Here is a 16,347-nt window from a genome sequence, read left to right as displayed (position 1 = left end):
GGCTGGGAAGGGGGAACTTATGTCCTCGATGGTTGGGGGGGGGGGGGGTGTGGCTCCTGAAGTAGATGGAACAGGAGCAACAGGGAGTGAAGTGCCCGCCCCCCCCCCCCCCCCCCCCCCCGCCCCACCAACAAGAGGGCAGGTGTGGTCCTCTGGCTCTGAGAGCTGACGGTGTGTGGTGCAGCGATGGAAACTGTAGCAGGAGTGACAGTGGCGGCATAAGAGGACGTCATGCGTACTGGAAGAAGTCGTTCAAATTTCCGCTTAGCCTCAGTTTAGGTCAGTCGATCCAGGGTCTTGTATTCCATTATTTTCCATTCTTTTTGTAGAATCTTACAGTCCGGCGAGCAAGGGGGATGGTGCTCTCCGTAGTTGACACAGATGGGAGGCGGGGCACATGGAGTATCGAGATGGGATGGACGACCACAATCACAACATATGAGGCTGGAAGCACAGCAGGAAGACATATGGCGGAACTTCCATAACTTGAAGCACCACAACGGGGGAGGGATATATGGCTTGACATAACAGCGGTAGACCATCACCTTGACCTTCTCAGATAATGTGTCACCCTCGAAGGCCAAGATGAAGGCTCCGGTGGCAACCTGATTATCCCTCGGACCCCGGTGGACGCGCTGGACGAAATGGACACCTCGTTGCTCTAAGTTGGCGTGCAGCTCGTCATCGGACTGTAAAAGAAGATCCCTGTGGAAGACAATGCCCTGGGAAGAAAATGCCCTGGGCCATATTTAAGCTTTTATGGGGTGTGATAGTAACAGAAACATCCTCCAGCTTCTTACAAGCGATTAAGGCCTGTGACTGGGCAGAGGATGCTGTTTTTATCATGACTGACCCAGACCGGATTTTTGACAAGCCCTCCACCTCCCTGAACTTGTCCTCTAAATGGTCTACAAAGAACTGATGCTTCATGGACACAAAGGATTCCCCATCAGCTCATGTACAGACTAAGATACTGGGGCGAATACATTTCACTGTCATTCATAGCCTTTCGTTCCTCCCATGGTGTGGCCAGGGAGGGGAATGATTTGGGTCATACACATTAGCCTTAAAGTGAGCTTTTGAGCGCTTAGAGACTGCTGGTGGCTGGCCACCAGCAAGAGAAGATGTGCCACACTTCACTGCGTGTCATCCACACTGATGCCACCTACTCCGACCAATGGCCCTCGCCACGGGTGCCACCCAGCCACAGCAAAGGCCACCTGGCAGGATGGCCATTGCCGGGAGTCCTGATGCCCCATTGAGATGGGCATCTACTCCTTGGCATACGTGGGGAGTTAACGGCGCAGGCATCAGTAGAGCGATCCCTGTGTTGTCAGGGGGCTACAACCAACAGGGTACATGGCGATCCCACCACAACAGACTGGCTACCGTGCTGGATCTTAGGTGCAAAAATGCCCAAGGTCGTCGTCGCAGCAAAAAGTAACACTGCACAGTGCAGCGCGGTAATCACACCCAGGGACGTATCCTCGCCCAAGAGATGGAAAACGAGCAGGACAGCATTCCAACTACAAGAAAGCTGGCTAAAGATCTCAACGCACGACGGATACAGTGCATCATGAAGGCACCCTTCCCTAATTGGCTCGCTCTTCGGAAGAATTTCGAAAGATGGAGGTCAAACCCTAGAGGGGACCATCACATAAGGCTGAAACTTTGGAGATTCCTTTTAGTCGCCTCTTACGACAGGCAGGAATACCGCGGGCCTATTCTTACCCCCGGACCCGCAGGGGGGCATTCTAGTTATGAACACAGTAACGGAACAGATGAGGATTGAAAGGCAGTGTGGAGTCAATACAAACCTGTTATGAAACACAAGTTTTGTTTCTCTATAACAATGAAAAGTGTACTGATGCTTTCTTTTACTTGATCAATAAGAATTAGAAGAAACATATGCATAGTAATAATATGACTAAATGACAGCTGTGCAGTTTGTTTCTATCTGTCCTTCCCTTACCCATTTTTTCACCAGAATTAACAACTTTTTCCCCGTCTAAACTTCCTGCATTACAGATTTACCTGAGTAGAAGACGAAGATTTTGCCACGTATCATAATTTAAAAAACACAGGTTTGTCTTACATTTTAAGATTAAACTATTTCTGCTGAGATCAATGTTTTTATATAGTGTGACAGATAAGTATAGGGGTCGCCCTTACATTTACAGAAGATGCTTTTCAACTGAGTGCATGTGCAGATTTGATTTGAAGAATTTGGAAGGGTTGGAGGGGGAACAGTGACAGCCTGGCAGAGCATTAGGGCAAATGTGAGGGCAAACCTTGGCTTTTATCAACATCTACTATGTTTAAACTGCAGTTTGCCTGGATATATCTGCAGACGGAATTGAAATCATTTTAAAATTGGACAAAGACTCAACACAAACACAAACACACACACACACACACACACACACACACACACACACACACACACAAAAAAACCACTGTCTCTGGCCACTGTGACTGTTACATCTGTAGTGACGAGCAGTCTCTCTCCAAATATACCAAAGGTCTCACTTACGCCTTCACAGACCAAAATTACTCTCTCAACCTCACACAGAAACAGATCTCCCATCTCTTGCCTCTCCAGTCACCTCCCACCTCCCACATATGCACCATCCGACCACAAAGGAGCACTCCTCCCATGATTCAGTTCCACCCAGGACCGGAGCAACTGAATCACATATCACATTCTCTGCCAGTGTTTCGTCTATGTCTCATTGTGCCCTAAAATGAGTAATACTGTACCCCGTATCCTTCCCAACACTCCCACAGAGGTATTCTGTTGCCCACATAACCTATGCAATATCCTTGTTCATCCCTTGTCCACCCCTGCACCCAACACCTTACCTCATGGCTAATATCACTGCATTAGTACTGGATGCAAGAGCTGTCCCATGCATCCTCCCAATACCACCTATTCTATTCTGGTCACAGACATCTCCCATCCTATTGAAAGGCTGGGCTGCCCGTGAAAGCAGCCATGTGATCTACAAATTAAGCTGCAACCAATGTACTGCTTTCTATGTGAGCACGACAAATAATAAGCTGTTCGCGTGAATGGCCAGCACCAAACAGTGGCCAAGAGACAGCTGGACCACCCAGTTGCTTCTATTCTGCCAACACATCCACTAGTCTTCTTCTCCTATACTTTTCTCCCATTTCCCAACCTCACGACTGCACCTAACAGCCCTACACTGTCCACATCACATTTCTACATGCTCCCCACAAGCAGGCTATGCCTATCCCCATCCCAACCCTGCTATCTGTCCTCCTTCATGCATACACCTCCATATTAGATTTTTGCTCCCGTCAGATGCAGTTGCAGTCCACAGACAGCGGCTAGAAACAGTGGTCCTGTGTGTCTGAGTTGAGCTTATGTGAATGCATGTGTGTTTTCAGTGTCTCCTCTATATGGAGCGCAGCATTCTATCCTTTCCATAAGATTGTTAGAAATTAAAGAAAGTCATTTTTACAAGCCAAACTTTCCAGGGAGCAAAGCAGGAAAGGTTTGACAAACTGGAGCAGCAGCTTGTTCAGTATGTGCAAGAGAAATACAATGAAGACTTCTTGGTTACTTAAAAAATTACCCAAATGAGCGTGCTAGAGATAAACAGAAATTTTCCAATTCCATGTGTCATATAATTCAAATAGAAGTAAGTATTGGCTTGTGTGCATGTGACAAAGGGGGAGACACCTACATTACGATATAGAACAAAATTGGCTCCACGTCTCGCAGCATTTGATGAAAAACTACTTCCATACCAGCATCATATAATCAATCTCATGAAACAGACTGACTATTTGCTACACCATATGAATAACAACAAATCATGTGCCTGTTTATTTTGATATGCCGTCAAATGTTACTGTCAATGTGAACAGCATTAAAATTGGCCTATAAGAAATTCTGGCAATGAGAAGGCCACAAATAAAGTGGTGCTGTGTAGCCTTAATACGAAAATGATACTGAAAGAAAAACTGCCTGCAAGACATGTCTTTAGCTGTCAAGAAAAGGGATGGATGACAAATGATCTGATGTTAGATCTTTTGGAAGTTGTTTGGAACAGAATGCCAGGCTCTTTGCTTAACAGGGGGAAAATGTTGATGTTGGATTTTTTCAGAGGACACCTCATCCATAAAGTTAAGGATCTTATAGTACAGAACAACACAAATCAGATAATTCCTGGCAACATGATTTTTTGTAATTTGTTGTGAATAGACCTTTTAGGGCTCAACAGTGACAGATTTACAATGAATAGCTATACAAGGAGATCAAAGCCTCACTCTAGGGGAGAGGTTAAATAAACCCTCACTATATCCACATTGGACTAGTGGATCCTTATTTTCTGGTGCAGAATCTTAAGTGGTTGTCTTATGAAAGAATTCAAAAAATTTGTATCGTAAGATCACATACAATGGAGGAGTGTCAAGAACGATTGGACTGATGGGGTTAAAAAGATCACACACTATGACGTATTCAGTACCTCCATCCTTTATGCATCAAGTCAGGAAGAGTCCTCTGAGAGGAAGGACACAGAAGAGAAATCCTGATGGACCCAATTGTGACTGAGAATCAATAAAACCTAGAGACACAAGAAACTAGAAGTGAGAGGGTTAAGAGGGTAAAAGTGGGTGAGTCACTCCACACACAAAGCAGTTGGAGGCCCCTATGACACGTTACAGCGATGGGAGATGCACCTGATTCCTCACGCTCCATTATCACAAGGAAAAAAGCGATGTGGACAAATTGATAAAATCTCAGGAAAGAAAATGATGATGACGAGAATCAACAACAGATGTAAAAGAGTAAGAAGAATCAAAAAGGTGGGAGCACAGGAGCTAGGTCGGAACACCAAGAAATGGCAGCCATGGCTCCTCTGTTTCAGAGCAGGTGACGAGGTACACCACCTAGCCCTCAAGCGGCCACCAAGGTCAACATACCCTATCTCCCAGAAAGGAGGAGAAAGCATCTTCGTGGGGAAAACATAAAACTAGATCAGCCACTCTGGCATTGTCTGCCAGCACTAGAGGCAACCTGTCACTGTAAGAAGGCCAAATTGGGGCAGTGTAGTAGGATGTGGGCCACCATCAGCAGGATAAGCCATGGGTCAGATACACGTGGCAAATATGAAGCCGACAGAGGAAGGTAGATTGCCTGTGAGAAGCACAAAAGGAAGACTACCACATGACCCTGGTCCCCTTTACTGTACACAGTTTGTTCAGAGAAATCACGCCACACCAGTCTGTGTTCCACGCCTACAACAACTGATGGCGTAGAATTGACTGAAGATCCATTTCTGGTTCCCTCATCTCCAAAGTCAGCATCTCGATACTCAACTTTGCCAACCAACCAGCATGTTCTTTCCCTGGTGTCCCAACATCACCTGGGGTCCAAAGACGACCAATCGTCCACTTTGATGAAGGTCAGACAGGTGATCTTAGATAAACGCAACCAAGTGGTGCCAGGGTAGCACTGGTCAATAGCCTGAAGACTACTAAGACAGCCACAGCCGATTAAGAATGTCTCACTAGTGCAAAAATTAACATGCCCGAGGGCTCGAGCAATGGCCACCAATTGTGCAGTGAATACACTGCATCCATGCAGCACACATCATAGTTCACTGCACCTTGCATGTGTGTAGGACAAAACCAATTTGTCCGTCAACAGCACTGCTCTCAGTGTATACCACCTCCGAACCCGGCAATGCATCAAAAATGCCCAGAAACAGGTGCAAATAGCCCTTGGGTCAACAGAGTCTTTTGGTCCAAAGGACAGGTCAACACAGATTTGAGGGTGGAGTACAGATTATGGGGGGCTAAGCAATTGCTCCCTGACAAGATGCGACAGTAGGGGAAGTTGGAGTTCAGAATAGAGACATTGCATGCAAATTGCAATAGTGATTCCCGTCTTGGGCTACTGTTGTGGGAGGCAAATCTTCCTAACAGGAAGAATGAAATGGTAGTTTAGATGCACAGGGCAGCAGCGAATGTATATCACATGTTGAGTAGCAGTTGTTGGAGCCTGATCTGTAGTGGAGAGACCCCAGCCTCCACGAGTAGACTGTTTACAGGGCTGGTTCAAAAGGTACCTGTCACAAGCTGGACCCCATAATGGTGTATCAGGCTCAGCATCTGTACGGCCAAGCCATATACCAGACTCCCACAATGAAGATGGAACGAGATCAGAAAGTTGCAGAAGTGTAGAATGGTCTGCACCCCTGCTGGTGTTACTGAGGCAGCAGAGAGTATTAAGGTGTGACCAGCACGTTCACATAAGGTGGAGAAGATGGGAAAGCTAAGTCAAGCAAATATCGAAAACCAGTCCCAGAAAGCGATAAGACTCTACCACATTGAGCAACTGGTCACTGAGGTAGAGTCCAACTCTGAGAAATGGAAGCCACGGGCGACAGCCAAGTATTGCGCCTTTCATATGGCATCCTGCTGTTGGCGTTCAGCAAAACCCACACATCTGCAGTGTACAGTGAGGGTGATGCTGCAGACCCCAAAGCTGCAGCTAAACCATTGATAGCTACTAGAAAAAGGGGCTCATTCAATACAGAGCCCTGCAGGACCCCATTCTTTGGCATACGGGCGATACTGTGGCAAGTGCCAACTTGAACCTGGAAAGTACAGTGTGATGAGAAGTTTCAGACAAAATTTTGGAATGGGGCCCTGAAGACCCCACTTCATGGATGGTAACGAGGACATAATGATGCCATGAGGTGTCATAAGCCTTTTGCAAGTTGAAGAAGACAGCAATAAGGTGTTGATGCCAGGCAGAAACTGACCATATTGCATGCTCTAGGCAGACCAAATTGTCAGCAGTAGAAAGGCCTCAGCAAATACCACCTTGGGTGCCCAAGACTAAAGTTACAAAAGTTACAAACACAGCTGCTGGCTCACCATACATTCAGTTCAAGCAATTTGTAGCGAACATTAGTGAGACTAAGTGGGTGATAGCTGTCCATCTAAAGGGGGTGTTTAACTGGTTTCAGTACTGATGCAATCGCACGAGATGAAAAGGAAAAAACTCTTTCCTTCTCATCCTGTCTGGTAAGCTTACCCTGACCCAGGGTTCTGGGTGACTTTTCTGGACTTTACCCCTTTCCCTAAACCTCTCCAGTTCTTTTCCTTCACCCCTCTTCCTTCCCCTTCAACTCATCTGCCAAAAGACAGAGCCACTGGCTCCGAAACCTTTTAAGGTTAAACCCTTTCGCGCGCGCGCGCGCGCGTGTGTGTGTGCGTGTGCGCTCGCGGGTGTGTGTGTGTGTGTGTGTGTGTGTGTGTGTGTGTGTGTGTGTGTGTGTGTGTGTGTACGCGTGTGCATGTTTCCCTACTGCCGCTTGGTGCGTAGATTTTTTTATCTATCCATTATATCAATATTATCGGCACCGAAAATTTTTTTAAAAGGTGAAGGTTTTTAATTTTAAGGTTTATCCCTGTTTTTCCCGATTTTGAAAATTCCCAGCTTTTTCCAAGTTTTCAAGATTTCGAGGTTCACTGGACACACTGCACAGGCCATCATGGACTCTCCAGTGGATGGAAGGCAAAAGACCAGTGTTGCAAATGGAAAGATCAATGGCCGAATAACATCAATACACCAAAATGAAGAGTGTGGGAGCACAGGGATTCAGGAGAAGATGATCAAGCTATACAACCACAGTTTCTATAGTTTTACTGCAGACTGGTCATAATTCCACCCCACAAAGGGTTGTGGGATTGACGACATCCAAAATGAGGAAGGGTTGGGGGGGGAACTAAGAAATCAGTGCAGACAATACATTCTAAGACACTTCACCATCAGAGGGAGATATCCTCACACAATCAGCCACATTCTCTGTGTTGTAACAAGTTGCTCCTATTCGCTGTAGACACAGTCCAGAACATAAATACAAACTCCACCGGACGCTCTGTCACAGTCAGCTTGATTCTTAAAATGACCAAAGAGGGTAGGGGTTCACAATTCTGGGAACCAAATTTCCTGGCACGCAATGCAAAAAGCACAGGAAATGCATAAGATACATCAAAGCTCAGCCAGATAGCAGAATAAACTACTACAGTTTCACTGGAGGATCATGGTATCAGTATCCTGTGGAGAAATGAAGGGACCATGGAGGCACATCATGCCTCAGGATCTACTGCTGTGAGGATACGACATCAATACACATTGGTTCTGAAGCAGGCTGTGGGGGAGGGGATCTGGTGGCACAGCAGGGGCCACCAGGAACTTCGCCTCAGTTACTGAGTCAGTGCACGTGGGGTCCAGTGGCATGGCGACCACGTTACAACTGTTTCCGTCAGCCACTGGCTGGTATCCGGTTGCAGATCACCAGAATACTGGGAGGGGAAGGAACCCGTTCTAGTGGAGGATGTTGCTTGTCCAGCTGGCGATTGGGGATTGGTTCTTGTTGATCATTATCAAAGAAAGTAGCAGTGTAAGTAACAAAAAATAGTCTCTTGCCATTGTTTCGCTTACGGGACAATTCCTCCCCTTTTTTTATTGTAAGCTGCGGTAGCGCGCACAAAAGCAAGCCATGATGCGAGCGGCGACAGCTCGTAAACACTCATTACAAGAATGCGACAAACAATGCATGACACAATACGATAATGCATTTTCAGCTTAAAGTGACATAAACACCTATAACAAAGAGAACGGCACTTATCAGATCAAAGCAAAATAAGCAATCGATTCAAACCAGACAAAGTACGTATAAATATGGACAGACCGCCTAACACATAGCAATTGCTACTTGGTACAGCTTAACTGTTAAGCTTACGACTCGAACCAAACTACTGTAGCTGTATCTTCATCCATTCGACCTAAACTGTGTCTCATGTTACAATGGACCAACTTTGTTTCTATTTGGAGGTACCGTCTAAAACTTTTCTCTCCCCTTGAATTTTGAGTCTCAAATTTCAGGTGTGGCTTAGATTCAGATTCGGGATCCCCCCCCCAGTCTCATTTTACAGGTGCGGATTAAGATTCGAGTACGGCTTAGATTCGAGTAAATACGGTATTGTGATGCATTTAAATTTTGATTCTGTGTATCTGTATTTGAACTTCTATTTATCACATTTCTGAGGTGGAAACCAGGAACCAATCTTATTTTGGTTAAACAAGTGTGGAAAGCCACCTATAACCTGTAGTCAGATAGACTGTGTATCAGACTAATGATTGCTAAACAAGTTCATATATTTCATTCAGCACAATCTAACAAACTTTTCTGTCTCAGAAGCCGAATACTGTGAATTAAGCTAAAAAAGCAAGTCCTGTGGTACAACAGCACCATGGACTGATATAGTATAAAAAGTATGAGACGGAATTGTTGTTCAGCACTTACCTTCAGAAGAAAAAATTCTTGGTACTGCCAATACACACATATAAAAGTAAAAGAAATTAGCCCAGCTTTGGGAGCTGCTACGTCCTTCCTTGGAAATGAAGGGAGGATAAGGTGAAAAAAAAAAAAAAGGAAGTGTAGATCACACAGATTCCGGAGGGGCACACCTATTGTGAAGGTGGGAGGAGACAAATACATGCTCTTCTACTTGTGGAGTAGCTTTTGAACTGCAAGCACTGTTCCATTCTGCAAAGATATTGAACTTCTGATAGACTTACAGTACAGAACACAGAAAAGGAGCTATAAAGATCTAGACCTGAAAATATTGTAAAACTACTAAAATATCCTTCTCCGAAAATGGTACACAGAAGAAGTTTGGACATGATCCTTATGATGAAATGGAATGAAAATTAATAAATTACCCATGAATGGTATCAGTGATGACAGTAAGCAACTAACTGGTTCCAGGTGATCCACAGATGAAAATGGAGACCTGTTGTATCACCTGCATATATAGCCAGTGCACTTTTATTTCACCCAACGAACATGTTCAAAATCTTCCCAGGAATCTAACATTACAAGGTGTATAACTCTGCTTCCGCTGTTTGCCGATAGGTAGCGACAATAGTAAGTAGCGGTCGAAAGAAACAGATTGCAGACATCAGGCAGTTAGCTTGGACCTCTGGTCAACAGAACCTCATTCAAACATTAGTCGATTTGTGTCGGCATCATAAAATTGTTCTTGATTGAAAATGTCACGTTACGAGCCTAATTCTCATCATTTGCAGGAGGTGTTACTGTTTTGTTTCAATATGAAGAAAACAGCAGCTGAGTCTCATCGAATACTCTCAAGTACGTATGGTGAGGGCGCTATTAGTAAAAGAACGTGTCGTGAGTGGTTTCAACACTTCACAAATGGTGATTTTTAACGTCATAGACAGGCATAGTGGTGGAAGAGAGAATGTTTTCGAAGATTCAGAATTGGAGACATTGCTGAGTGAAGACTTGCGTCAAACTCAAGAAGAATTGGCATGATTAATGGGAGTGACACAGCAAGCCATTTCAAAACATTCTACAGCTATGGGAATGATTCAGAAAATAGGAACTTTCGTCCCGTGTGAGCTGAAACCAAGAGACATTGAATGGTGTTTGTGAACAGCTGCTTCAGAGGCAAAAACAGAAGGGATTTCTGCATCACATTGTGATTGGGGACGAAAAACGGTTTAATTACGATAACCCTAAATGCAAAAAATCATGGGGATATCCTCGTCATGCTTCCACGTCAACGGCCAAACCGAATATTCACGACTCCAAGATCATACTCTGCATCCGGTGGGACCAGCTCGGCGTCATGTACTACGAGTTGTTAAAAGCAAGCGAAACAATCACAGGTGCTCATTATCAAATGCAATTAATGCGTTTGAGCAGAGCATTAAAAGACAAATGACCACAATACAGCGAGAAGCACGATAAAGTGATTTTGCAGCAGCACGACAATGCTTGACTCCACATTGCAAAAGAGGTAAAAATGAACTTGGAACCATTAAAATGGGAAGTCCTACCCCACCTGCCGTATTCTCCAGACATTCCTCCCTCTGACTATCACCTGTTTAGATCAATGGTGCATGGCCTGGCTGGCCAACACTTCTGATCTCATGAAGAAGTGGATCGCTTTTAAGATGAACAATTTTTTCGACACGGGATTCGTTCACTGCCCGAAGGATGGGAGAAAGTAGTGGCCAGCGATGGAAAATACTTTGAATGATAAATATGTAACCAATTTGTTTCACTAAAGCCTCAAATGTTGGGGAAAAAGGTGGAAGCAAAGTTGTACACCTTATAATAAACAATAGTAACTAATGGTCTAGTAAACAATTAATCACAAAATCTCATTGGAACATGAAGAGGAGCTCAAGGGAGTAATGACAATAAATTTCGCTAACAGTGGTACCAGCTTCACAGATAATATGACAGTATTAAAGTGAAGAGAACTTTACAATTAATGCAAGGAATACATAGAAGTGGGGGAGGAAAGCACTTCTTAAGAGTAAAATAGGAACCATGACACTTAACCTTCTTTTATGTTAAATGACTTAGATACAATTTTGTCAAATCAAGATGTGATTGGAGACTGTGGCTGTTATGTGAAACAAATTCTTGATGGTGTGCAGTAATAACTAGCCACAAATTGCTTTTGTAAAGTTACATTGGTTGTATGAGAGCCCTCTTTCTTTAATTGTACCAATTTGAAACCAGTAACAATACTTTTTGAATAAAGTAACCTAAATAAATTAATTTTGCATTAAACTCAAGAAACTATTACAGTCACACACCAAGTGATGCAGGGATGAGTGCTTAAGCTGTACTTGGTGTTACGAAATAGTTCACATGGTTTAAAAATGGTCAGACAGAAGTTAAAGATGAACCTCGTTCAGGACACCCTTTGACATCTACCGATGACGCTCATTCAGGAATGTCGACAAAATTGTGCATGCCAATCGAAGAATGACTGTCCGAGAGCCTGCAGACAAATATAACATTTCAGATGGATCATGTCACGAAATCCTGACACAGCATCTTGGAATGCATCATGTTGCCGCCAAGTTCATCTCACAGCTCATAAGTCAAGACCAGAAAGATCTTCGCCTCGCAATCTGTGAAGAGACTTTCGATCACGCAAATGAGAACGAGATGTTGCTTATGAGAATCATAACTGGTGAGTCTACAGTTATGATGTTGAGACCAAGGTTCCATCTTCACAAAGGCTCTCCAATATCAAATGAAGTTTGTCAAGTCAGGTCAATTGTCAAAGCCATGCTGATAGTTTTCTTTGACTCTGAAGGATTGGTTCATCATAAATTCATGCCACAGGGATACACTGTTAATCGATGGAACTATTGGGACGTGCTGTAACGCCTTTGAGAAAATGTGAGAGGGATACGGTCTGAAATGTGGCAAGCCAATTCATGGCTCTTGCATCATGACAACCCACCTGCACATTCATCCCTGTTGATGTTTGACTATTGCACAAAAAACCAAATCACTGCGCTGCCACATCCTCCGTGCTCTCCAGACCTGGCCCCTGTGGACTATTTTTTACTTCCAAAGTTGAAAATCCCATTGAAAGGATGAAGATTTGCAACAATAGACAGATAAAACAAAATTTGCAGACAGTGCTTCACGCGATCCAGCAAGAGATGTATCAAGATTGCTTCCGTAAGTAGACATGGCATTGGGAGCAGTGTATCAGTTGTGGAGGACAGATTGTTGAAGGAGACCATGCACAATAAGTAAAAGATCAGCGTAGAAAAATGGTGTGGACAAAGTTCGGGATTTTTTGAACAGAACTCTTACAATCAGGATCTTTCATTCTGCAGCAGAGTGTGTGCTGTTTTGAAAATTCATGGAAAATTAAAACTGCTTTGAACCAGGGCTCACCTTTCACGAGCAATTCTATTATCAGCTGGGCTATCCACATGAGTTACTGTTGGCCCCTCACAGCTGTAATTTTGCCAGTACCTTTCTCCTACTTTCCAAACTTCATGGAATATCTCCTGTGACATTAGGAAAGTAGGAGAGAGGTATTGGCAAAAATAAAGCTATGAGGGCCAGTATTAAGTTGTGCCTGGATAGCTTAGTCAATAATAGAACTGCCTGCACAAGGCAAGGTTCTGGGTTAGAGCCCCAGTCTGACACACAGTTTTCATGTGCTAGGGAGTTCCTAGGAATCCAATGACTGCAACCAATATTTCCACTTAGGAATTTACACATATACCACACACTCAAATTAATCCTGATACAACATTATAATTACAATATCCTAAGCCACAAAAAAGGCTAAGTAATCTCAAAAAGTTTCTGGCTTGCATCAAAAAGCGGTGCTCACCTAAAGGTTTCTTTTTTGGCTGAGAGTTGCCTCCATCCATAACAGCTGTAGTGGAGGATGATGAAGGGGATGGTGCTCGGCGCTTCCTGACTGCTCCAGTTAGCAAACGTGCCTGAGAACTGCGACTGCTGCAACATGAAAAATGGGCCTAATATGAAACAGAATAATAGCTGTGTTTGACTGATTTATGAAAATGGCTGATATTCACCATGGTAAAACTTCACAAACAGTAAAGCATAACCTACAAATGGAAGCATCAAGTTTATTAAGAGAAACTAATAATTTTTTTTTGTGATTGTAAAATAATTGAGTATAATACAGTGGTGATGACCTGGTTACCTATATTTCAATTTTGCTGTGCAAGATAATAAGTTAACAGCAAGGATACCGAATTATTAAGCTCAAAACAACACACACATACAGCAAACTGCAAGCAATGACACACTAGCCCAGTCACTTTATTTGGAAGTAATGCAGTAAAATTTTTGGGACACAGTACTGAACTGAGTGTAAGCTGAATATTTTGATAGTATGATTTTTCACATGTATAAGTGCTATATATACATGCATACTCTGCAAACCAGGTGCTTGGCAAAGGGTACGCCCCATTGTACCAGCTATTTGGGTTTCTTCCCCTTCCATTCATGTATGGAGAATTGGAAGAATGATTGATTGAATGTCTCTGTGCATTCAATAATTACTCTAATCTTATCCTCACAATCCCTATGTGAGTGATACATTGGGGATTGTAGTATATTCCTATAATCATCATTTAAAGCTGGCTCTTTCTAGGTATGGTTTAGGTCTACCTTTAAGAGTCTTCCAGTTCAGTTCCTTCAGTATTTTTGTGACACTCTCCCGTGGATCAAACAAACCTGTTACCATTCATTCTGCCCTTTTGTGTATATGTTCAACATCCCCTGTTAGTCCTATTTGGTACACACTTGAGCAACATTCTAGAACAGGTCACATGAGTGATTTGCAAGCAGTCTCCTTTACAGACTGACTGTACTTCCCCAGTAGTCTACCAATAAACTTAGATCTACCACCAGCTTTACCCACAACTGAAGCTAAGTGATCATTACATTTCATATTCCTACAAAGTGTTACACTCTCATATTTATATTGGTTCTGTATGTGAAGTGTTTCATTTTTGTTTCTTTAAACACGTCAATTGGATTCATATAACCAGTCTTGTTCGCCAAGCCTGTCGTGAATCTGTTTGAATGAGTTTCGTTGATTTTTTAACAGAACTGATTTCCATAAAATTGAATTACTATTTGCTTATTTAATAGAGAAGTCTGAAAGAGGGTGAATTCATTGTACTGGGACAAATTTTTTTGCAACACTACATTTCCACTGTTGTTGCAGGAAACTTCTGAGAGATGTCATTTAGTATAACACGATATGTGCACCTGCTACAAGAGTTGAACTTTTGAAATATACCTACACAACATATACTCAAGTTGCATTTTTCTTCACTTCATTCACACATCCATATAGCCACTATTCTATGAAGCTAGTAAAAGCTATAGTAAGAGGTTCATAAGAAAACAGAATTTGGATAAGCAGAAGGAAAATGAAACCATTAGCTCTGCTTCAGCTCCCAACTGTTGCATCAGCTCAAGTGGTTATGTTACTTGGAGTGGCAACGAAGGAGTAACTCAAGTATATTCACAATACAGAACTGTATACTGTACTGTAATTTAGGAGCACGATTAACACCTGTTCGATGAGGTTTCGGGTTTGCAGCCGGATCATGTTGACTTCTTGCCACAAAATTTCGGCTAGCAATTGTCCAGCCATCTTCCGGTGAGCGTCCATCACTAGAGACTGCAAGTTCCGGCACCAGCTTTATAACAAAATACTGGCGTAGAAACGCTTTCGCATTGGCAACTGTCACAGGAGTGTCCTCTGTCGAAATGCGTGCTCGGTTTCCGACATCGCCTTGGATTCTAGCTGTCATCGCCAGAGGGGGGGGGGCTTCTCCGGCTTAGAAGTGGTTGGGGGATGGAGGGGGGGGGGGGGGGCTGCTGCTGCTCCTGAGGTAGGTGGTGTGGGAGCAACAAGGAAGGAAGTGCCCCCCACCATCAAGGGGGCAGGTGTGGTCCTTCGGCTCTGAGAGCTGACTGTATGTGATCCAACTGATGGAGCCGTAACAGGAGTGACAGTGGCGGCATAACATGATGTCATGCGCACGGGATGAAGCCGTTCAAATTTCCGTGTAGCCTCAGTGTAGGTCAGTCTGTCCAGGGTCTTGTACTCCATTATTTTCCTTTCCTTCTGTAGAATCTTACAGTCTGGCGAGCAAGGGGGATGGTGCTCTCCGTAGTTGACACAGATGGGAGGCGGGGCACATGGAGTATCGAGATGGGATGGACGACCACAATCACAACATATGAGGCTGGAAGCACAGCGGGAAGACATATGGCCGAACTTCCATCACTTGAAGCACCGCAACGGGGGAGGGATATATGGCTTGACGTAACAGCGGCAGACCATCACCTTGACCTCCTCAGATAATGTGTCACCCTCGAAGGCCAAGATGAAGGCTCCGGTGGCAACCTGATTATCCCTCGGACCCCGGTGGACGCGCTGGACGAAATGGACACCTCGTTGCTCTAAGTTGGCGTGCAGCTCGTCATCGGACTGTAAAAGAATATCCCTGTGGAAGACAATGCCCTGGGCCATATTTAAGCTTTTATGGGGCGTGATAGTAACAGAAACATCCCCCAGCTTCTTACAAGCGCTTAAGGCCTGTGACTGGGCAGAGGATGCTGTTTTTATCATGACTGACCCAGACCGCATTTTTGACAAGCCCTCCACCTCCCTGAACTTGTCTTCTAAATGGTCTACAAAGAACTGATGCTTCATGGACACAAAGGATTCCCTATCAGCTCTTGTACAGACTAGATACTGGGGCGAATACATTTCACTGTCATTCATAGCCTTTCGTTCCTCCCATGGTGTGGCCAGGGAGGGGAACGATTTGGGGTGATACATGTTAGCATTAAAGTGAGCCCTCGAACGCCTAGAGACTGCTGGTGGTTGGCCACCAGCAAGAGAAGATTTGCCGCGCTTCACTGCGTGTCTACATCTACATCTACA

General features: G+C 44.1%; 1 protein-coding gene across 7 annotated transcripts in view; it reads right to left on the bottom strand.

Moving 5' to 3' along the window:
- The window catches only part of LOC124802664 (PSME3-interacting protein), a 100,001-nt gene that overhangs the window by 35,135 nt on the left and 48,519 nt on the right, over positions 1 to 16,347 (bottom strand). For 6 of the 7 annotated variants that reach the window (XR_007017137.1, XR_007017136.1, XR_007017135.1 and 3 more), the window contains exon 5: positions 13,240 to 13,367. Coding sequence is in view for 3 of the 7 variants with exons in the window: in XM_047263576.1 (XP_047119532.1) it covers positions 13,240 to 13,367 (128 nt within the window). In the remaining 4 variants the exon portion in view is untranslated. The remainder of the gene's footprint in view (positions 1 to 13,239; positions 13,368 to 16,347) is intronic. The other variant, XM_047263575.1, reaches the window with a different exon arrangement.

Source organism: Schistocerca piceifrons, chromosome 6 (genome assembly GCF_021461385.2).
Source record: "Schistocerca piceifrons isolate TAMUIC-IGC-003096 chromosome 6, iqSchPice1.1, whole genome shotgun sequence".
Taxonomy (NCBI): Eukaryota; Metazoa; Arthropoda; class Insecta; order Orthoptera; family Acrididae; genus Schistocerca; species Schistocerca piceifrons.
Note: the sequence above shows the minus strand (reverse complement) of the source record. Positions and strands in the feature narration are given on the sequence as shown.